Here is a 24,478-nt window from a genome sequence, read left to right as displayed (position 1 = left end):
TAATGAATAACACTGAAAGAGTTTCTGTTATATTTCCCCTTGAACATCAGCTTATTAGGGCGGCATTAGGAAATAGCCCCCCTCCAAAGAATGAATAAATGAATGATGATAATAATAAAATGATTAAAAAGCAGAGCTCAGAGTGGTAGAATGGTCAAACATGGATCCACGGGTGGTTCAACTGCATTTGGTGACGTGACTAAAGCAAATCTTTCAAATAATCCCACCATCAACGGGATGTTGTCTCCTTTACTACGGTTACTTTACTTGGTCACCGTGTGAATTTCTTTGAAATGAACCAAATTCTTTTATTTGTTGGTTGTTGCATATTTAACCTCTACAGTCAGGAAAGGAGGAGATGAGGCCTCAACAATGTTGGGTTGTAGCTGTGCTTCAGGTTAGAGTGAGTGTCCATGGAATAAATGTAAGTCAGTGAACTGGAAACATGACTGTGTTCAAACTTTGTTTCCTTTTTATAATGAGTCTAATCAAAGGTGGACAGAAGTATCTCCACTGTGACTTTTCTGTGTCACCATCAGAGCTTCTGCACAGTGTGGAGAAAGATCCAGAATACAGAATCTGAGCCAGAATTACAGGGTGATTTCTAAAAATCACCCTGTAATTCTTCAGCTAAGACACCTGAGTTAGAAAACACAAACACTGCAGTCGTTTTTTTACACGTGTAGCAACGAACGCAACCTGCGAACTGCATCTGCCTGTGTTCTTTGTTTATAGGTCTTATGTGTGTGTGTGTGTGTGTGTGTGTGTGTGTGTGTGTGTGTGTGTGTGTGTGTGTGTGTGTGTGATACATATACACACTTAAGATTATAGCTTCACTTCTGCAAAAAAGCACGCTCTGCACTGCAAACCTGCAGTTTCCTGTCACTCTGACTTTGCACAGACCCAAAGCAACGGGTTATTTCTCTTTTCTACATCTGTTCTCTAAAACAGGAAGTGTTTTAGTAGCTGAATAAGTTCATCACAAAGTTATTAGGTCACATAGACATGTAGATTGCTTAGTAAACAAGAAAAATTTCATAAAGTTATAAAAAATTATTATATTAATTATAAAAAAACAAAAATCTCTTGACAGAGCCAAACTCTGACAAAGTCAGGAACAAAACTTTCTCCAGCGTGTGAACTTTCCTCCTAGACTCAGTCTGAGCAGTCAGACCACATATTTCTAAAGCAGCACATGAAGGTGTGGCTCACACACACACAGGTGAAGGAAACAGCTGCAGTATTAAAAACTGCTTCACTGTCTACAAATATATGAACTGAATGTTTCTTTCAGGCTGTAAAAACCTTATTTATCCTCCATTACAGTCCTGCATTCAGAGCATTACTTCTGTTATATTAGTACATGTATTTTATTCTGATGAACACATGAAACTCTGAGCTGGATTGAATCCATTGAATCAGAGTCCAGGACTCAGACTAAACACACTGAATGTGTCCTGAGCTCGGCCGCTGTTCCACAGTAACTGCTGTCAGAGTCACTGTTACTGAGTTAGCTTAGCTAGCAGAGCAGCTAGCAGTTAGAGTATGAACTCTGTAAGCAGTCAGCTCGGTCCTGGACATGGTTACTGACATAAAGCTGCTCTCTGCAGCCATGTTTGACCTGCTGCTTTGTAGGACTACAGTAATGGAGGATTTGGAGGCTGAACTCGGCTCTGTGACACTTTTTGTAGTGAACTGATGAAAGCTGCGTCTCAGATGGATGTTAGTCCAACACATCAGACACGACCTCTGCAGCTCTCAGTTGATGTGCACATGAATGATTTGTGTTTCCTCTGCAGGTGAAGGTAGAAAGTGTGTGTGAGCTGATGTGAACTGAGCAGCATGGATCAGTGTGAGGACAGAGAGGAGGGAGTCCCTCCCTCTAAAAGCACTCTGTGTGGGGAACATGAGAGCCAGACCAAAGCTCAGAGGTGAGATGACCATCTCTAACTGTCCATGACTCTTCTCCATGTCACAGCTCAGCACTCACATCACTGCTCCATCATTATTCACACTCATACCTCTGTGTGTGTTGTTTTAAAGCCCAGAGCTGTGGGGCGTACCAGGCTCAGCTGGACATAACCCTGAAACTAATCCAGAGCCTGGACCTGAACCCAGCTGTGTGTCCTCTAAGAGCAAACGGGTGAAGCATTTCTTTCGTAATTTAGGGCGAAAAAAGTCATCTGACGAAAAGTAAGTTCATGTCAGTATTAAAATGTTTGAAATTTTAATCAGCTTTTTACTATTTAACGATTTAAATAATAAACTATTTAATACTTTATTTATACTTTTTATGTAATGTATTGGACACATTGGATGTGACACATGTTTCATGTTCACTTATTTTTAGCGTCAATCAGAAACCATCCAGCTCTGTGTCCTTAAAGAGTGACCAGTCCAATCATCGAGACATTGATTTTAAATCCCAGCCTGTGTCCGCTGCAGAGAGGTGAGCTGTTAGTAACAAGAACTCTCTGATTTAAATGATTTTGATGTTTCCTGGTTTCTAAAATGCATCTCTGTAGCAGAGCAGTGTCTCCAAGGACACACAGGCTCAGCTGTAACTGTCAGTTTATCTGGTTTAAGACACATTTGGACTCAATTGGCTGTTTTTAACTATGTATTTTAATCAGAGGTGTAAATCTAGACCTCACACATCTGGATCCTAAACTATGATAGAAACAGCTGCTAGCAGTGGGTAGTTTGACTTTGATACGCTGCTCTAGAAAGCAAACAAAGGTTTGTGCAGCTCCTCTTCAGAAAAGTGTTCAGAGAGCAGCTGCTGTATTAGACAAAGGCTCGTCGTGTGAGCCCAGATGTGTGTAACAGCTGGATGAAGGAGAACCATCACAGTCACGTCTCCATCCCGCCTTTATTAATGAACTTCCTGTTGCTTGCAGATGACAGGAACACAAAGTGTTTGTGCCACGTGATGCTGCAGGATTTGTTAACGTGTCCATGATGGTAACATCTCCTCGTCTAACTGCAAACACATGAGCGCTCCTAACGGCAGCTATCACAGCCACACAGGCAGACTGTGTCTCACTGTTGCATTCAGGGACATTTGTTTTCCTGTAAAAAGCTGAACTCTAATCTAAGAGGACTGTTACTGACAGGAAACAGCTGCATTATCTGCAGTCTGTGTGATCACTAGAGATGGCACGATACCACTTTTTTTATGTCCGATACCGATAACGATATCATAAATTTGGATATCTGCCGATACCGATATGAATCCGATATAGTGTTTTTTAATCAACAAAACTGTTTTTTAAATATCTTGCTGCATTTTGTATAAGTTCATACTCAAGTTTAAAACAACAACTACACTAAAACTATTCTGTTATACCTGTATGCAAAAAAAATATTTCATAGTTCAGCAATACTGATCAATCTAATAAACTTAAACCTACACCATCCTCCCTATTCTGGTATTTTAAAGAGTACTTAGCGTAAATATTAAGCAACCTAACTAATAGGGTTCCAACTCCCAGCAACAACAAAAATAAATAAATAAAAAATAGGGAACCACCCCTCACGCTCCACCTCATGATGCTTAATCGCCGTAATCAACCTTAATTTGATGCAGTGTGAAAAAAAAATGCACAGAAATCAATTATTTTTCAAGAAATATTAAATAGATTCAACATCTTTCTTCAACAAAATTGCAGACTGCACAGATGGTACCTTCCCAAAGGAAAAAGTACTATAGCTTACTACTTATTACAGCCATCAGCTGCGTAGAAAAGGATCCTGGTGTAGAAAGTAATATTAAATAAATTCTAACAACAGCTTATCAAGCTTAAACGTGCTGCTGTTGTTCAGCCGCTGGTTTCTTCTTTCTGGTGCAAAGTGGGCCAAAAACAAAGAAGAGAGACGGACTCACGACAGAAAAGCCGATCAGCTGATCATTAAGCAATTTCATGATTGAAGTAGCAGCAAGAAGAGGCAGTCGCTTGTTAAGCTTAACGCAGGAATGCTTTACAAACATTCAGAGATGGACTTACACACTTGCTTTACTTCTCTCGGGATAACTTTGTCGGAGATGAAATGCCAGGTTGCTAGCGAAGCTCCACATGCTATCCAGACCACCACAGGTCCCGCATGCCACAGCCGCTCTATCACGTGATGCATACTGCTAACGTTCTGAGGCGAGTTCCGGCGTGTTGCAAGTTTTGTGAGGTGCTTTCGTGATATTTAATGGATCGGATTACATTTTTTATTTTTCTCCGATATCCGATCCAGTAATTTAGGTCAGTATCGGACCGATACCGATACGTAATATCGGATCGGTCCATCTCTAGTGATCACAGCTGCTTCAATCACTTCATCAGAGAATTGATCATTGAATAAAACATGTTTGTGTCTGCAGAGGTCAGAGGTCACAGTCTGCAGGATCCAGCTGTCCGTCTATAAGGAGTGACCGGTCCAAACATCAACCTCCAGACTTCAGTGATGAACCTGGACCAACGAGGTCAGAGACCTGTGATGACTCCTTTACATGTTTGTGTTTTCCTGGATAAATATGACCAAAGATTCATTAAAAAGATAAAAATCTTAGACTTTGTCCTGTAGCGCTGTGTGGCAGGCAGGATTGGACCCAAACACAACAGGATGAAGTCAAAGAGGCAGCTTTATTTCAGCTGTGAACATGCAAACAGCAGAAATAAGGAAACATAACTGTAGGTTTGCAGTGAATGAAGCCTCAGCTCGACGCTCCACTTTGTCCCTCTTTTCCTTCTCCAAACAGCCACATCAGGAGTCTCTGATGGAGTTTTAAAATATTTAATTACAAATGTCCAAAGATGGGTTCAGGATACCTGAATCCACAGTTATTAAAGCTAAAATAGTTCACAGGGTTTGGACTTTGTTAGGTGACGAGAGAACATCAAAGTGTTTTTTATCTTTAAACAGTATTTTTATCACTTCAGTTGCTCTCACAGCCCTGTTTGTTATTTTACCAGAGCTCTTATGTTTCACTCAGTGCTCCCACCAAACACCTTGGAGGACACATTAGTGTGATTTAGATTTCATTGGTGTAAACACCAGTCACACAAGCTAACCCATGGTTACCGGTAAGCCCAGGTGAATCAGCAACAGGTACTGTTATCATCATAACTGTGTGGACCAAGAGCGAGAGGCCATTACAAGCTCCACCCAGGCAGGCAAAACGCTAGCAGGAGAGAGCAAAACATAAAACCTGAAAAGCCATCATGAGCCAGCCAGAGAGACACAGAGTTTATACTAGAAGAGAAACCTGCTCATCTTCATCATGTTTGTTTAAATAGAGAAAATCAGAAGTCTCTGTGTGTCAGACCACGGCTCTACACAGACACTTCTAAGCTGCTTCAGAGTGAACTGACCCAGATAATCTGCACACAGCGGCTGTAAATCAGTGAAAGTCATAACTGTGTCGCTCTGATGGAAAGCTTTTATTGTGAAGTCAGGAAGTCTGCAGGAAGTGCTGAGTTTGTATTCATCACTCAGTGTTTAATGAGACAGGCAGACAGGAAGAGCAGCTCATTAGTGTTGATGACATCAAAGGAACTGCAGTTACGTCACATCTGGATGTTTTTCACTGACAGTAAATGTTTTTAGTGATAAAGAAATGTGTTCACAGAGAGAGGAAGAGGAGTGGTGTTTGTGAGGAGGAGCAGCTGTCCTGCTGTGCTTTGTGTCAGGACGTCCTGAAGGATCCAGTCTCTACCAGCTGTGGACACTGGTTCTGCAGACAGTGCATCTCCTCATACTGGGACCAGTCTGCTTCATCGGGAGACTCGTCCTGTCCCCAGTGTGGAGAAAGATCCAGAAGCAGAGCTGGACTGCAGACAGCCAGTCAGAGCAGCTGTGTACAAAGTAAGACTGAACATCTGTCTGCTGATGGACTCATTTCTGAAAACTGGACTTCTTGTGTTGTTCAGACATTGAAGAGTTTTCTTTCTCTTTAGTCTCATTGTTTTTCTTTCTTTCAGCAGATGTTGGTCTGCAGGAGGTTTTAGATGAACATAAGATCAGTCTGAGGAGGAGATGTGAACGTGTGACTGAAGGAAGTGATGAAACAGGAAGTAGAACCCTCCTCAACACCATCTACACTGAGCTCTACATCACAGAGGGACAGAGTGAAGAGGTTCATACCCAACATGAGGTGAGGCAGCTGGAGACAGCTTCCAAGATGGACGCCCTCCATGACGCTCCAATCAGGTGCCAGGACATCTTTAAAGCCTTACCTGACCAACAGAGACCCATCAGAGTGGTTCTGACCAACGGCGTGGCTGGTGTTGGAAAAACCTTCTCAGTGCAGAAGTTCACTCTGGACTGGGCAGAGGGCTTGGAGAACCAACATGTCAGTGTGGTGGTTCTGCTTTCATTCAGGGAGCTGAACCTGATCAGAGATGAGCAGTACAGTCTTCTGGAGCTGCTCCATGTTTTCCATCCAACATTACAGAAGGTCACAGCAGAGAAGCTGGCTGTCTCTCAGCTTTTGTTCATCTTTGACGGCCTGGATGAAAGCAGACTTTCATTGGATTTCACCAACAGGAAGCTGCTGTCTGATGTCACACAGAAGTCATCAGTCAGCCAGCTGCTGACAAACCTCATCCAGGGGAATCTGCTTCCCTCGGCTCTCGTCTGGATAACTTCCCGACCCGCAGCAGCCAATCAGATCCCTCCTACATGTGTTGACAGGCTAACAGAAGTACGAGGCTTCACTGACGCCCAGAAGGAGGAGTACTTCAGGAGGAGATTCAGTGATGAAGAGCTGTCCAGCAGAATCATCTCCCACATGAAGACATCCAGGAGCCTCCACATCATGTGTAGTATCCCAGTCTTCTGCTGGATCACTGCTACAGTTCTGGAGCACATGTTGACTACAGAGCAGAGAGGAGAGCTGCCCAAGACCCTGACTGACATGTACTCACACTTCCTGCTGGTTCAGACAAAGAGGAAGAAGAACAAGTACCATGAGGGACGTGAGACGAGTCCACAGGAGCTGACGGAGGCTGACAGGGAAGTTCTTCTGAAGCTGGGGAGGCTGGCATTTGAACATCTGGAGAAAGGAAACATCATGTTCTACCAAGAAGACCTGGAGCAGTGTGGTCTGGATGTGACAGAGGCCTCGGTGTACTCAGGAGTTTGTACAGAGATCTTCAAAAGAGAGTGTGTGATCTTCCAGAAACCAGTCTACTGCTTTGTTCATCTGAGCATTCAGGAGTTTCTGGCTGCTGTCTACATGTTCCACTGTTTCACCAACAGGAAGACAGAGGTGCTGAAGAACCTTCTGGGTCAAAACTATTGGAAATCATCTCTGGATGATTTTCTGAACAGAGTCATGTATAAATCCCTCCAGAGTAAAAATGGCCACCTGGACCTTTTTGTTCGCTTCCTTCATGGCCTCTGTCTGGAGTCCAACCAGAGACTCTTAGTAGGTCTGCTGGGTCAGACAGAGATCAGTCCAGGAACCATCCAGAGAGTCATCAACAACCTGAAGGAGATGAACAGTTATGAAATCCCTCCTGACAGAAGCATCAACATCTTCCACTGTCTGATGGAGATGAACGACCTCTCAGTACATCAGGAGATCCAAGAGTTCCTGAAGTCAGAGAACAGATCAGAGAAGGAACTCTCTGAGATCCAGTGCTCAGCTCTGGCCTTCATGCTGCAGATGTAAGAGGAGGTTCTGGATGAGTTGGACCTGCAGAAGTACAACACATCAGAACGGGGACGACAGAGACTGATTCCAGCTGTGAGGAACTGCAGAAAGGCTGGGTGAGTCCAGATGTGATCATTAACATCATTAATTAGTGTAGGTTAGTAGTTTAGTTCTACAGATATACGCAGTACTTAACGACTCTCATTAGTTTGAGTTTCTCAGATAAGATGCTATTTTGTGTTGATCAGGAAATGTGTGCGTGCACTTAGCATAATCCTGCATTGGTAGTCGTATGCTGTGTGTTGTAGACTACACGTAGTACCTGTGTTGTATCATTAGGGGGCAGTATTTTAAACCTGCTGCTTCTGCTGCTGTTAGTCATTCAGACGCTGCTGTTAGAGAGAAGACAGAAATAAGAATCTATTTTTGTATTTTATCTTTGTAGTGAAATGAAGTCTAATGTTAAACACAGTGACAAATATCCAGAGCAGTCACCGTCTGAGCTTCTCCTCTGACTACAGACAGAACTACAGACACAGAGTTTATTGACATAAACATGGCTAGTGAGGATGAAGGTGCTGAGGAAGACTCTGGTTTAGTGTGATTAAAGTGTGATGTACTGATGAGTGACAGTGCTGTGGTTCAGAGTGAGGGCTCAGAGGTGAACCAGCTGTTTCTTCTCACTCAGTTTGTCCCCAACAGAGGGACAAACTGAGTGAGAAGAAACTGCTGACATCTGGACTGAACATGTGTCAAATATCTGAGCTAACACTGATGTCACAGCAGCTCATGGATTCACTCTCATTCCTGCTGCTGCTCCTAATGAGAATGTCTGACTTCATGTCCTCATTAATCACAGAGCTGATTGTTCAGTGTTTAGTTGTTGCTGCTGAAATGTCGTCCCTATTTTCTGCTGATGGAAGTCACTGCTGTGTTTTTGACTGCTGTTTACATCCCCGAGCTAACTTCCTGGCAGCGCTCGCCAAACGTCATGATGTCATCAGTGCTTCATAGACTGTGGGAGCTTTAGGTTGTAACCACAAAGTGTTTGTGTCCGTACGCTGCAACCTTCCACACCATTCCTTTATTGTACAGACTCAGCAGCAGCTCCATGGATCCCAAATCCAAGAGTGGAGAACAGATTTGAAGTGTGTCACATCCATGCAGTCACAGCTGTTTCCACCATGTTTCCACTGATATTGATCCTGTTCAATGACACGTTTCATATCAGTGAATATGTTCTTTAGGACGTCCACTGACATGTTTAAGTGTCCTGCTGGAAATCACTCAAATCATCCATGAAAAATCCTTTTAGTGTTTCTAACTTCAGCCTCTGTCCTCTCTCTCTCTCCATCCTCCTCACTGCTTCTTTCACTGATAATCACACAAACATCGTATTCAGCTACAAAATAACACAATAATATCATCTGATGATCATTATTATAAGAGCAGGATCCATATTTGATATCAGAGTAACACACTGCTTGGTTATGTGCAGTCATCATCAGTGACTGTGGGTCAAACAGAAGCTCTCTGATTGGTTGCTGACCTTGGTCACCTGTCCACTCTCACCTGTTTGTGTTTGCTCTCTCTTTGCTGTCTCCATCCTCTCTCTCCTTTCTCTCCCTCTCTGTCTTTGTACGTCACTCAGGTCCAATGGAAACAGTGACATTTACAAACCAATCAAAGACAAACTGATCCATGTCAGGTTATAACAATATTCAAAGTGAATACAGGCTGCTGCTGGACACAGACAGGTAACATCATTTTGACTTGCTGTCACCTGGATCTGGACTCATAAACACTGAAGCCCTGAACAGGAATACAAATCATTTCCTGCCAACTAGCGACACACCAGCAGATAATGGCTCAGAAAGCTCAAATGAGCCAATCATTTCTGTGTTTAGTTCCCCTGAAATCAGATCTGATATCAGCAGCTCTGAGTTCATTCATCATTATTGTCCAGTGATGAGATTTCTGCTCCGTTTGGTAACAGTCAGCAGGTTTTTCCTGCGTGTGGACGTGAACAGTCGTACCTGACAGCAGGTAGCAAACAGAGATCATCTTTCCAGCTGGAACTCTTCACTGAGCTGAACTCATTCAAAATGTTCTGGAGTCAAAACAGGAAACAGTCCAAATGTGTGTCTTCACTCTGACTCTGGATCAGATCTCAGTGACAGACTGTGGACATTATGGAAGCCTAAATGTGACACCATCTTCCTCCTTCATCTGCAGATTAAAGCCAAACAAAGATTCTCATTAAAAGTCTGCAGGTCTGAGAGAGACTCAATCGTTGTGTCATGTCAAACACAGTAAGAGGAGCTGAAGCACAGATGTGAAGAGCAGATTCATCAGATTATGACCTCACTCTGTTTTGTCTTCATATACATTCAGTCTGTGTTTATAATGCAGATTTTCTGCTTTTATAATAACACATTTTATATTTTCTATCATCACAGACTGAGTGACTGTGGACTCTCAGAGTCTCACTGTGAAGTTGTGGCCTCAGCTCTGAAGTCCAACCCCTCCCATCTGACAGAGCTGGACATGAATGAGAACAACCTGCAGGATTCAGCAGTGAAGCTTCTGTGTGCTGGACTGGAGAGTCCAAACTGTCGACTGGAGACTCTGAGGTGAGTTCACTGACTGCAGCTGTTGTTGTTTTTCTATATTTCAGGTCTTTGATTGATGTTTGAAACTTTCTTCAGTTCCTAAATGTTCAGGATGTGTCTGAAGACAAATGTGAAGAAGTTTGAGTGCTTTCAGAAATGTTGTCTTTCCAAACGACTGAACAACAGTTTTTCCTTTTGGCTCCAAACAGAAGTGACAGACTTGAGCAGGGTTCATTTAAAGGCTGACAGAAGTGGAGTGGTGACGGGGAGATGTTTGACAGGACAGTGTTTCAGCCTCCACAGGTTCATGTTGTGCTCCATCAGTCAGTGAAGATGAAGTCGGTGCTGATGAGGCTGTAGAGTGTGTGAGGGATGTGAATGAGGATGATGAAGATCTGATGATAGCAGATAAAAACAGGCTGCAGAGACTTTGAGCCATACAGGGCACACAGTGTGTGTACAGAACAGCTGAAACCATTATGGAGGCCTCACTGGGATATGGAAGCATCACAGTACAGCTTCAGTGAAGCATTAAAGTCTCTGATATGAGATGAGAAATGAAGCAGCCAGAGCTTTTTCATGAGTGGAAATCCACTGTGACTGTGAGCTGCTGCTACAGCCTCCAGATTAGCCAGCAGCTCATCCTGCTCAACATTTCCTCACCAACTTTAATGGAAGTGTGATGTTTTCAGCTGGAGTGATGGTCAGGGTGGCCTCCCTCTCCTCTTCTTCTCCTCTTCCTCTTTCATTTGTAAAGCCACTTCTGCTGCTTTCATTCATTTGGAAGTCCTGTAGCTGAGTTTGGGAGAGACTAACAGCCTCGGCAGCAGAGGGGAGAAAGGCTGTAACACCACCACTTTACTCTGTTCTACCTGTCACATCATTTTATCAGGAAACAAATATGGTCATGTTTTTACTATGTTTGTCTTGAAGATGTAAGAAGATCACATGGTGCTTTTTATTATTGTGTTGGTTTGTTTGCTGTCTCTTGGATGGAGCCCAGCTGTGCGTGGCCCCTGGGCCTGTGGTCAGAGTGTGTGCTGGATAATCCGGCCCAGGATGAGGCCAAACTGACATGGGATGAAATGTCTGTCACATAATTGAGCTTAGTGAGAAATGTACGACTTTAATGTGAAACATTCAGAGTTTTTTCTCTTGTTGTGTTTGTTTGAAGCTGCTTCCTGTTGGCTTCAGCTGTTTGGAGTTTCCATTTTCTAAACTTCTACATTCTGAACCTTCTTCAGCTCTGAACAGATGATGAAACACTGAATGATTTCAAGCTCACACTTTGTCTAATAAACTTACATCTTTCATTCTTTATACAGATTGGAGAGCTGTGGTTTGTCAGAGATCAGCTGTGATTATCTGGCAGCAGCACTGAAGTCCAACCCCTCCCATCTGAGACAGCTGGACCTGTGGGGAAACAACCTGAAGGATTCAGGAGTGAAGCATCTGTGTGGTTTCCTGGAGAGTCCAGGATGTGGACTTGAAACTCTGAGGTCAGTCAGCATGTTTTAGTTGTGCTGAGATGAATATGATGTGAAAGTTGTGCTGACACTAAACTGCAGACATCAGGCTGATATTATACTGATCCACACTGAGGATCTTCATGGTAAAGTCTGTTTTCTTCTTCTCTGGTTTAGTCCATTGACTGCAGCAGAACAATGTTCACATTTCAAACAGTGAGACTCAACGTATGGCCCGCGGCCCACACGCGGCCTGCCCACCTTTCCTGATTCAGAGAGAGGGGACCCTGATTAACTGTGTAGTGTTCTTCCTCACAGTTCTAAGTATCAGACACAACAATGAATAATCCACAGCTGACTGTCTTTAGCAGGTCAAAGGTCACGGCACACAGCAGACAGTGGGAAATATTATAATTCTGATCATTTATCAGCACATATCCATATGTATAAAAACAAAGCTGACACTGTGAGACTTGATCAGAGGTGTGATCATCACAGCAGAGGCCTTTGTGTCAAAGTCACTGAGGATCAAACAGAAACACATGAAGCAGATTTTCCTGTTCTGGCTTTTTATAGCAGATAACCTTCAAAATATTCTGCAGTCCATCAAAAACTGAAGCAAACCATGAATCAACATGTGAACATGAGCTGATGCTGCTGAAGTGAAGCAAAGTTACAGAGGTTTGATTACAGACACAGCTGAGAGTTTGTAATATGTCATCATTTTAAAAGGTTTACATTTCTTCAGTATATCCACATTTGCAGCTGGTACCTCAACCTCCACTTGTCCAACACAACTGCTGTCCACTGCCTCCATGACATTGTGATTTTGCTGTTGGTCTTCTGTCAGATCTTGATCAATCACTTCTGCACGGGGCACACCTTCAGACTCTGCAGCTGCATAACGAAAGCCTGTAAGATAAAATTAGACATAAGGTAAATGTACACCAATATTCCAATGACAGGTGTGTGATTCATCTGGAAGTTATGTGCGGATTAGTGTACAGTGATAGCAATTTAGTATGTTTTTAGAGGGGGGGGGGTTGTTTACCTCCGATGGGTGCTCTTTTTCGCTTCCGTTGCGTACGCCTTGAGTGCCGGTCCGAGTCTGATACAGGTATGTCGTCATGCCCCATGTGCAGTGTTGGTTCCCAGTCTGGATTTGTTACATCCATTTCATATGCTGGTTTGCCTGCAATAATGCCAAATCATAAGCTACTCAGTCGACATGACGTGGTTCTGCAGCATCACACATTAGCATGTTTTATCTCATTATCTATGACCTCAGCACGTTGAAAATAACACTAAAAGCCTTTCAAGAGTGATATGAATTAATTTAGAACTCACCGGAAAGAAAATGCCGTGAGCAAACCAACAAAAAGCTGGGGATTGCAGAGAACTCGATATCCGCTCGTCTCACCGCTGCAATCCAAGCCTGACGTCTTTGTTTAGTAATATCGGATACATGGGATCCCTCACGTTGCCTCCAGGACGGAAAACGATGAAAAGAGAGCCCGTTATCCAGCTTCTTGCCTTCACGATCGTGTGATCTAACGTTGCAACCGACAACACAACACGTACGATCCATAGCTGAAATGGTATCCTTTGGCTGGCCTACTGTCATGGCGGAAGGGGGCATGGCCCATCTCCCGTGACATCACGCTCCAAAGCCCTATAGGTGGGAAAATGTACCATGTCGACCAATCAAAAATGATATGGAAACATGACATTTGGTTGTTTAGCAAAAGGGGGAAGTTTTAGGAGTGACCGGCAAGAGAGAGCGAGTGAGCGAAAGAGAGAGAGAGTTTTGATACGTGAGAGATTTGTGACGTTTACCGTGTTTGGTCTCAAGTTAGTTTGTTGTCTTGTGTATTTAGTGTGTAGCTGTTGTTTTGTTTTGTGTGTCAGTTCTACTAGTGATCGTCACAGTTGCTGCCTTAAAGCCAACAAAGGCAGATTGCAGTGTAAACGCTGAGTGACACACCTGCTGTCAGACCTGCAGGTTTATCCCTGTGCTGTTCTCATATGTGTTAGAGTGACACAAACTATTGTTTGACACCTGATTGTTCTGTAAATAGTTTGAAATGATTATATGAAAAACGTCTGAGCCTTGGCTGCATTTTTTGGTAAATAGTACCATATAACTTTGTTGTTTGCAAAACGTGTGCGTATTTTTAAAAGTGTACAATCTCTATTTGCATTTCAAGTTATGAAGATGATTCGTTAAACATGTGTGTGGTTTTTACAGTCAAAATATCACTTTCTACTTGTATTTTAAATTTTGTCTGAATTTAGATAAATTGTGCTGATACAGTTGGTCAAAATGAGAAAATAACAGATTGGCAAGATAAACTGTTTTTAAAGGTAAAATATAGAGGCCACATCAAAAGTAGTCAAGAAGGGTTAAAGGCTAAAAGCAAAGTTGTCACCAAGTACTGTTTATATTTGTGTGTATTGCTGCAGCTTTTTTGAGTATTAATTTGGTGCCTTTGTGTGAAATAATGGTATTGTGAGTGATCCATATAGTCACAAAGAATAGCCACTTGTTTCTGTGCTACCAAAGTTCCCCGGCTTTCATTCAAAATGTGTTTATCGTCAGCACCTGCACATTAAACTACTTAAACATTATAAATGTCTTCAAGCTCACACTGAGGCCTGTGGGGTACTATCAGCCACTGAGACAGTACACACATTTATATGTGTTTGTATATGAATATTTCATACTTTAAGACTGCCTGTTTATTTAAGGGAGATGAACAAAATACATTGGAATTGTACAAAATAATATCATGGATGATAAATTAAATAGATTTTAAGTAGATGCTTGTGCATTCTTAAAGTCTTATATGTTGAACTGAACTATGTGATCTGTTCAAAGCCTTAATCTTAATTTGAAGTGAAATGTGCATTTTGAGTTTATACACTATGTATATAAGGCGACCGTTTCCTTTTGCAGTATTTTTGTGTGGTGTACTTTTCTATGTCTTAACAAAAGGGGAACAAAGGTGTTTAAGTTCACCTAGGATGATGTGTTTTAATTTTCACATGGTCTTGCTTGAATTTGACCCTGACAAAGGCGTATGAACTCTGTCAGCTGTTTGGAGTTTCCATTTTCTAAACTTCTACATTCTGAACCTTCTTCAGCTCTGAACAGATGATGAAACACTGAATGATTTCAAGCTCACACTTTGTCTAATAAACTTACATCTTTCATTCTTTATACAGATTGATGAGCTGTGGTTTGTCAAAGATCAGCTGTGATTATCTGGCAGCAGCACTGAAGTCCAACCCCTCCCATCTGAGACAGCTGGAGCTGAGTGACAACTACAAGCTGCAGGATTCAGGAGTGGAGTATCTGTGTGGTTTCCTGGAGAGTCCAGGATGTGGACTTGAAACTCTGAGGTCAGTCAGCATGTTTTAGTTGTGCTGAGATGAATATGATGTGAAAGTTGTGCTGACACTAAACTGCAGACATCAGGCTGATATTATACTGATCCACACTGAGGATCTTCATGGTAAAGTCTGTTTTCTTCTTCTCTGGTTTAGTCCATTGACTGCAGCAGAACAATGTTCACATTTCAAACCTTCAAAGAAGAAGAAAAATCCTCCACTGGATAATTCACTGTGAAACTCTCCAACTCTTCATTCCACCTTAAAGTCTGTCTGACACTGAAATCCAAAGCAAAATGTGCGTTTGCTTTACAGACAGCAGTCCAACACAAACATACACACATCATCCAAAACACAGTCCAACATCCAAATCTCCTCCACTGCCAGCATGAATGATGGGAAAGAGAAGGAGGAACACTCTGACATTCAGGGTTAGAATGAGTTTCATGAAGCAGACTGTGAAGATCAAAGCTGCATTAGAAAGCTTACATGAATGAATGAGTGGACAGAAGTGGACAGAGATCATCTGAAGCACTTCAAAGGCTTTAAATCAGCACATTTCTCTTTATTCTTTATCAACTCTGTTAGTTTCTCTCAGTTTTCTGTGGAATGAAGCTAACAGCAGGCTAATAAGATGCTGACCAATAGGTTTCTATTAAAGGTTGTAATTTGTATATGAAAAAGTGCTTTGGCTCAGCAGGGATCAGCTTACAGGTAGAATACAGCTGCTGGATGGGATTAGCATGTCATAGCTATCTACCAAACTGCTAACTGGGGGATTTCAGGCCATCTATGGATCATTTTTGCTAACTGTTTATTCAGCTTAGGCTCACAGGGCTGCAGCCTGTGCCCTAGCTGTCATAGGGCAAGAGGCGTGGTCCACCTGCACAGGTGAGCAGTCCATCACAGGGCCAACAGAGAGAGACAGAGAAGCACTCTCTCACATCCACACCTACAGCCAATTTAGAAGCACCAATGAACCTAAGCAGCATTTCATTGGACTGTGGGAGAACATCCAACCTCCACAGAAAGGCCAACAAGCTTCAACCTACAACCTTCTTGCTTTAAGGCACTAGTGCGAACCACTTTTCCCCATTTCAGCCCAAATCCTGCATCTTCCTGTTTTTGACTCCAGGCCAGCTCCACTAACACTTTCTCATCAGACACTGCCACCTAGTGGAGGAAGTCTTAGTTCCATTTGAAGCTTCAGATTACAGTTAGTTCCTTTACAAAGAGGTGGAGGTGGTGGGGCCACAGCACCATCATCACTGAGTGCCATAGGACACTTAACCTTTGTTTCCATGTGCTGGGAACTTCCTGTTGTTCCAAGGAGAACTGGAAAATGTGTGAAAATCTCCCAGTCAGTTCCTCACAGCACACTTCAATCATTTCCCTCCCACAGCATCAGGACCAGGGCTTTTTCTCTCTTTGGTCCCACTAAGAGATTTCCACACAAACACCTCATCAGTGGGACTCTCAGAGCTACCAGCCCTTTGCTACAATCACAAAGCTCTTCATTGAAATCAGTGATATCAAAGCTGGAATCAAATGAGTCCAAGTCTTCTGCTGATTCAGCATCACATTCATCTTTGCTCCTTGTTCTGCATCCCCACCATGGACTTCATTCCTTTCCAAGCCAGCCTTGAGTGTCCTTTATTCAGCTCATCCTCTGCTTTACTTTTACACCTGATTTTAGCTGCTTTATCTCTCTTTCAACAAGTTTCTGTGCCTCAATCTTTTTCTTCTCTCCCTCATAACAAGACAGCTTCTTCTGCCTGAGAACATGTTGGAGTGATTTACTAATCCAGGGCTGCTTATTGGGGAAAATACTTCCTGTTTCCAAAGTAATCCCCATTTTTCCCAGAAAGAAATGTAAGTAGAAATCGATGATCTAAGTGAGAACATGAGCCTTTAAAAAGTCCCAGTGGGAGCAGTCAAAGCAGTCCCTCAGTCCCAGTATAGAGTTTTTGGTCCAGACTGGAACAACTGTGTGCCCAGTTTGAGCTCTCTTCAGTCCTGTGACCTGACAGACCCAGAGGGGCCATCACATCACATTTAGAAGCTCCCCTAATGGAGCCACAACACATGTCCAACACTTAGTCTGTCTTGTTGGACCAACTGGAAGAAATGATTCAAGGACTTAGTCACAGAACAGAGATTCAAATCTCCAAAATCCAACTGGCTGCATCAGGACATATAGTCTGAAACTCTGCACAGTTTCCTGTTTGAAGCTGCTTCCTGTTGGCTTCAGCTGTTTGGAGTTTCCATTTTCTAAACTTCTACATTCTGAACCTTCTTCAGCTCTGAACAGATGATGAAACACTGAATGATTTCAAGCTCACACTTTGTCTAATAAACTTACATCTTTCATTCTTTATACAGATTGTGGAGCTGTGGTTTGTCAAAGATCAGCTGTGATTATCTGGCAGCAGCACTGAAGTCCAACCCCTCCCATCTGAGAGAGCTGCACCTGAGCTGGAACAACCTGAAGGATCCAGATGTGAAGCAGCTGTCTGATCTTCAGCAGAGTCCAGACTACAGACTGAAGACTCTGAGGTCAGTAGAGTGATGGAGTGAGTGGGTGGTGCTGTCAGCAGTATTGTACTAAACACAGTCAGTATGAAACAAAGATCCAGTGTTTCCTGTAAAGCTGCAGCTTCTCAGTGAAGCTGTGAGAGGAGAATGGTGACAGGCTTCAGGATTGGACACAAACACTTCCTGTTTCTGACCTTTATGGTCACCATAGTAACGGCTGACAGGCTCAGATCAAACACTGTCAACAGCCAATCAGCTCTCTGAACAAAGCAGCACGCAGACCAATGGCTGCATTCATTTCCAAGTTTAAAGCAGTGAAGAACACAGTCTGTAGGTGAGGAAGAATTTAGTGAGAGCAGATGTTTGGATGGAATTCCTCCAGTTAACAGCTGGAACCGTCCATCTGGATTGTTGGGCTTGTTGTTGGGGTTCCTACAGAGCTCAGAGTGGACACACCAAGGTTCTTCTAATGGATGAAAGTCCAAACTCAAACTAGGAGGGAAAAACATTTTCATCAACTTCAATAAAAATCCAAAGATTAGAAAAAGTGAAGCAACAATGAGTCCTAGTACAGTCCCAGCACTGAAGTCCCTGCTGCTCTTTATACTGGATGTGCTGCATCACTGACTGACAGCTGATGAAGAGTCTCTGGAAACACTCGTTTATCTCCTCTGCTCTTCCTTCTTCTCTCTGCAGGTGGAGGTGATGATGGTAAACAGGACGGTGTGTGTGCTGAGAGAGGAGGAGCTGTGTCCTGATGATCCAGAGAGGTTGAAGCAGCAGCAGCTTGTGTGTAGAGACGCTCTGACTGGGCCATGTTACTGGGAGGTGGAGAGGAGAGCTTCATCCAGCAGTGACTGACAGAGGAATGAGAAGAAGTGCAGATGACTGTCAGTGCTGCAGAGTGAACTGCTCTGAGAACAGCTCCACTGTCAGACACAATGTAGAGTCCAGCATCATCCCTGTGTGTCCCTCTGGATCTGACAGAGGATCATCAGTGTATCTGGACTGCTCTGCTGCTGCTCTGTCCTTCTACAGTCTCTGCACAGTCTCTGTCTGACTCTGGCTACATTTTTGGCATTTATATTCTTGGTTGCTCTCTTTATATTTTTCACATGCAAAATGTGCCCATCTTTGGCAAGATTCACACTGCACCTGGAAAGGAAAAATAAATGGCTCATATTCTGTTTGGTGAATACTATTACTCAACATTTTAATTATGATTGGCAAGTAATGATACTAAGACTTATGTGTTTCTTTTGTTTTGTTTTGTTTTACCATTTCAATCATGCTGCGGTCAGCGTTAGCATCTAACATGGAGCAAACAATGCAGTAGTCCTCAGCGTTCCCTGAAACACAATCATAGTTAGGTTTTAATCAAACATTATTTATTGAATAATTAAAAAATAATAGTACATTTTTTCCAAATATACTTCCTGGAAAATTAGTCTAAATTAGACTTTGAGAAGGGTCTTATCTGAAAGTGTTTGAAGAGCACTATTTGTACTGTGCTGTTTGAAAAGCACTATTTAAATTGGAAGTATGCACTAACGTGATAAGGACTTTACTGGACTTACCTCGATTTTCAAGTAGGGTGCAAGCTATCTGCATTCGCTCCAGCACAACTGGCTCTGTAGTGGTTGACACCTCACTGACCTCTCCAAAATCAAGGTAGTGTTCTGCAAACTGTGAGATTGATCGTAATTAGAATGTAAAGTCTTAATTAGGTAAAGGATAGGATAATTATAAGCCACAAGGCTTCAGCCTATTCCTTTTTCAGTTACTGTATGATTAAGTACTTCTATGTAAAATGATCATCTTTGTTGTTGTTGACCGAAATAACTTTCACTTCACTTAAATTCACTTAAAGTCTTAATTCTAGCTAACAAGAAACTGAATCATTTGAATACGGGTTACCTTTAACAGTAAAACTCCACAACTGCTGGAATCCTGTTGCTTGTTGTGTTGCATAGTCTGTAACTGCCACTCCATGGTGTCTTCATGCCCTCTCATCCTCAGAAAATTCCTAGTTGAACAAAAGTGTTTGTAATGAAACAAGATTTTTTTTTTTAATCTAAGAATAACACCTCAGTATCATACATACCTCCAGTTGCGCAGAATTTTCCTGTCATAAACACCTTCATTCCCATGGGGTCTATGAGCAGTATTTTCTGTGCAGAGATGTTGACAATCTAAAGAAAAAGTTAAATTAAAAATTACAATTGTTTGTGCCACTGAAAACTTATTTAAAAATAACACTTTGTGCAAGAAACTGCTTCACAACAAATTATGCAAATTAATAACAAAATGAACACATACCACAAGAATCCAGTGTGTACCAAAGTTCACAGGGCACAGCCACGTCTTCAACTGGGAACTTCATCTGTGGGATTGGAAGTGCAGAGTAATTTGGATTTACTTAGGTACCATGCGTCTCAGGGTGTTTTCAAATATAGTCTTCTTTAAAGGAACCGAACTCTTTCCTCAGCAACAGAAAGGAGTCAACTGTTTGGACCACTTCTGAGCTTTCAACATACCAGTTGAGGCATCTGAACTGCCCAGAAAACAACGAGCTTGCAACTACTGAACAGAGCAGGTGTGCAGCATTCTGCACAAGTATACAAAAATGTTATAGAACAGTAAATAGGGTTTTTTTTTTAATTTCAAAATTAGTAGGTAAATGACATTTCTTACTTACCTTTCGTCTCTCAATAACACGGTGCAGATATGCATCAATGACCTGTTTTGAAAAATCTGAGTTTATACAACAACAGCAACAATTTTTGAAGTAACTGCTTGAGTGCTGTACACAAAAACATCTAAAGGAATAGAATTGCTGATAAAGGTTCTTTCTGCATATACTGGAACTGGGTATTATGATGTCACAACATCTGTGTTGTGGTTGATAACATTTTTTCCTATTGAAGTGAAAGGGTGAAACCTTATCAGAGTTTTGCTATATAAACCCCCCACCTACCCGCACATTTTAAACTATTAATGGTCTCTGCACTGCAAATGCTTCAGAAGGAGCAGAACCTCGAAATCAGAATCAATAATGATAAGTTCTCTTACCTCATCAGAAAGCCACCGTGACCCCTGCAGTGTTCGAAAAATAACTTGTATGGTCCAACAGCTGCCTCCAAGCGCCCAGTATCCTTTGCACGCCATAGCCTCTTTACTAAAAGAAAAATATGATAAGTTAGCTTAGGCATGCATGAGATTTCTAGTGGATAAGCTTGGTAAAGGCCGACGGGCCACAACAGGAAAAAGTCAATACAATAGGCATGCATTTACACGCAGAGAAATAGGAAAGGTACAGCGGGTGGGCAAAAGAGAAAATTACTGACAGGCAGATCCATTTCCAGACTTCCACAAGCTCAGTGCACGTTGCATGTTTCTTTACATCTAATATGAGTTGAAGACTTCAAAATGCAAACAAAGTCATGCAACAGTCAATTAAGTTGCAACGCCAAACTGGCAACAAATGACCAACTGGTCAAAAAGAGTTGTTCACTATGTCACCTTCATTTTCTAAGCTTTGTTTCTGGGAGGGAAGTTCTTGTTCACGCGTTTCTGGTCCTGGAACACAATTAAACTCCTTGTGTCAGCCGTTTTGGGTGCATAATGAATCCTCTGGACTTTGCTGGCACTGAGGGTTAGCAGTAGGATGGCAGGGAGGCATCTTCAGGTCTGTGCTGCTGTTCACTGTCTGACTGCGAGTTGGGTATTTTTACTTGTCACTGATATTTACATGGTGGCTTCTTCTGTACGGCTTGATATGGTCAATGCTGTAGTGATTTCTTAAAGTTGCTCCTTCTGTGTTTTTTTAATCTCACACATTTGCCAGCGATGTCTTGAATGGTGTAGGGTCCTGAAAAATCTCGATCAAGTCTTCCTCCCTTCCTTCCACATTTCATGTTCAAGAGAAGAACTTCATCTCCAACGCTGTACACAAGGTTTCTGTACTTCTGGACTCGTCTAGCATAAGCTTCCTTTTGTAAGTCTTGGGACTTTGCCATATTTTCCTCTACAGTTTTTTTTTAAACTTGCTCTTGTGCGTCTCTTGTAGAAGATACAAAGTCACCGTAACTCGACTCCTCAGGGAGAATGATGGAGGACAGCTAAAATTTTCACATTTTAAATTACAATTAGTCCACCACCAGCACCTTTGTTTTGGCCACATTCAGTTTCAGGTGATTCTCCTCACGAACCGACCAATCAGTCCTCTGTACTCCTCTTCCCTTCCCATTCCCTCTTTAATCCAGGATCTCAACCAGTTTGTTATGTTCTCTCTTATAACTTAACTGGTAAAGTAACAACACATTTTTGGTTGTTAGTAACTTACTTTATTAACCATGTTGTGGAACGGCACAGGCATATCAATGCGCACATGCACCACGCTTGGTGTTCTCTACTTTACCACAAAATATAGACTGATTTTACTAAATACATCACAGTTCCTCCCATCCAGCTTTGATGAACACATTAAGTATCAAACAATCGAGATATTTTCAGGTAAATGCCGTAACCCAATAATTGTACTTAAACTGAAATATGACACCTACTCAGTGATTTACAACATAGAGGTAGGTTGTTTCCTCTTAAACATTTTAACCGCTTTCCTTACAAAATGAACTGGAAACCTATAAGTTCAGTCTCTGAGGTGCTCTGGGATTTCTCTCAGGGTAATGTCTGCCTGTTTGGTCAGAGTCCATAGTGCTCTGTGTGGAAAGTTCAGGTGTTTGAACATTGGTGGTTTCACGTAAACCCTGAACCTCAGGTGGTGAAGCGAGGGCAAACTCTTCTGAATCTTGAGGTGTAGATGTGTCCTCTCGGGTTGCTCTGGAACTACGTGACATTCTGCATCTAGAATCTGATCAACATGTCTACGCCAGACTAAGTTGGCTCCAACATTTATGGTGTATATCAGCGGTCCGGTCCGTGAACGAATCGTGCCAGAACGCCATTTCTGACTTGGGTCTCTGTAGTCTCTGGCGAGAACTCTTTGTCCAACATTGAAGAACCTGGTTTTGTTTCTTGTTGCTTCCACCATGGAAGACTGTTTATCTTGGACATCCTTGCGAATGTCTGGTTTCAGCAAATCTAGATGTGATCTCAGATCTCATCCCATGAAGAGCATTGCAGGTGTGTGTCCAGTTGTTGCATGAGTGGTAAGACAGTAAAAAAATTGTCAATTTTCTGTTGTAGCGGTTTCCCCTCTGTGCGACTGGCTGGTTCAGCTTTGTTGCAGGATGATGGGGAGCTGAAGTGATATGTCGTATGCCGTTACTCCCAAGGAAACACTGGAACTCCTCTCCAGTAAACTGATGACCATTGTCACTTACGAGCTGTTGTGGCAGACCTGTGCGTGCAAACGGTGACCAAAGACTATTGATCGTGCTGGCAGCTGTTGCTTGCTTTACGGGGAAGATTTCTGGCCACTTTGAGTGGGCATCAACCACAACCTGGAACATTTAGTCCATAAATGGGCCAGCATAGTCTATATGAATGCGTTGCCATGGAGCGGATGGCCACTCCCACGCGTGTACAGGTGCTGTTTGAGGCTGGCGCAGCGTCTGCTGGCAAACAATGCAGGATTTAGCCATATTCTCCATTTCACAATCAGTGCCTGGCCACCAAACATAGCTTCTAGCAAGACCTTTCATCTTAACACCCAAATGTCCATCGTGCAGTGAGTCCAGTACCTTTGTACGTAGTTTGGGTGGCAGATGACACGAGTTCCCCACATGACACATCCTTGGCAAACGGATAGTTGGTCTTTGTGGGTGGAGTACGCAGAGAACTGAGTGTCACTACAGGACGGCCAACCATTCACAGTAAGATCGTTTGACAAGATTGTGTTTTGGCTCGTTTCTCTTTTCACCTGAGCACTTGTGACAGGTAGGGGTTCCATTTGTGTAACATGAAACACAGTAGCTGGAGCAGTCATTTCTTCGGTGGGTTGCATGTGTGGAAGACGTGAAAGTCCATCTGCATTTCCATGTAGCTTTGTCCCTTTGAACTCAATGGTGTAGGTGTGTGCACCCAGGAACAAAGCCCAAGCAAGCGTACGCAAGCCATGGTTGGAATACCTTTCTGAGGGTTAAAGATGGACACCAGCGGTCGGTGGTCTGTGATCAGGGTGAAGTGTCGTCCATATAAATACTGATTAAACTTCTTCACTCCCCACACTAGACTGAGTGTTTCTCTGTCTATCTGCGTATAGTTGTGCTCGGCTGCATTTAGGGACCTTGAGGCAAAGGCAAGTAGTCGTTCGGATCTATCAGGCATTTTGTGAGATAGCACGGCACCAATGCCATATGGTGAGGCATCACAGGCGAGGCGAAGTGGTAGCTTGGGGTCAAAGTGTGTCAGAATCTCCTCTGATGTAATGAGCTGCTTAACTTAACTAAATTAAATGCCTCTTCATAGTTTTTTGTCCATTTCCATTTGACATTTTGTTGCAGCAGAGAGTTCAGCGGGTGCAGGACTGTTGAAAGGTTTGGTAGAAACTTGTGGTAATAATTAATTAAGCCCAAGAATGAACGTAGCTGACTCACATTTTTAGTGTCTGGTGCCTTCAGGACTGCTTCAACTTTGTCCTCGGTTTTGTGGAGCCCATGTCTGTTGATCTTGTGTCCACAATACTCAATGGCATCCTTGAAGAACTCACATTTGTTTTTGTTTGCTCTCAATCCATATTTTTCTAGCCTGGCCAGGACTGCTGTTAGGTTAGCCAGATGAGTCTGACCAGCTGGAGCAGCATCTAATAACCAACTCACAAAATAAAGAAAAATAAAAACAAACCAACAAACACAAAAACACCA

At 42.6% G+C, this 24,478-nt stretch overlaps 1 protein-coding gene and 1 long non-coding RNA gene across 2 annotated transcripts; both read left to right on the top strand.

Annotated features, from left to right (window-relative positions):
* The first annotated feature begins 1,579 nt into the window (after nt 1-1,579).
* On the top strand, nt 1,580-7,758 carry LOC145423010 (protein NLRC3-like). Its single transcript, XM_080295068.1, has 3 exons — nt 1,580-1,675; nt 5,682-5,793; nt 5,922-7,758. The coding sequence occupies exons 1-3, from the start codon at nt 1,580-1,582 to the stop codon at nt 7,664-7,666; spliced, it is 1,953 nt and encodes a 650-aa protein (XP_080151194.1). The 3' UTR covers nt 7,667-7,758.
* Nucleotides 7,759-15,247: 7,489 nt separating this feature from the next.
* LOC145425316 (uncharacterized) lies at nt 15,248-18,838 on the top strand. The gene is made up of 2 exons (XR_013905982.1): nt 15,248-17,672; nt 18,348-18,838. It is a non-coding gene; the product is annotated as an uncharacterized LOC145425316 (long non-coding RNA).
* The last annotated feature ends 5,640 nt before the right edge of the window (nt 18,839-24,478 follow it).

Source organism: Astatotilapia calliptera, chromosome 3 (assembly GCF_964374335.1).
Source record: "Astatotilapia calliptera chromosome 3, fAstCal68.1, whole genome shotgun sequence".
NCBI lineage: Eukaryota > Metazoa > Chordata > Actinopteri > Cichliformes > Cichlidae > Astatotilapia > Astatotilapia calliptera.
The sequence above is the reverse complement of the archived record's forward strand: the minus strand, read 5'-3'. Positions and strand labels throughout refer to the sequence as shown.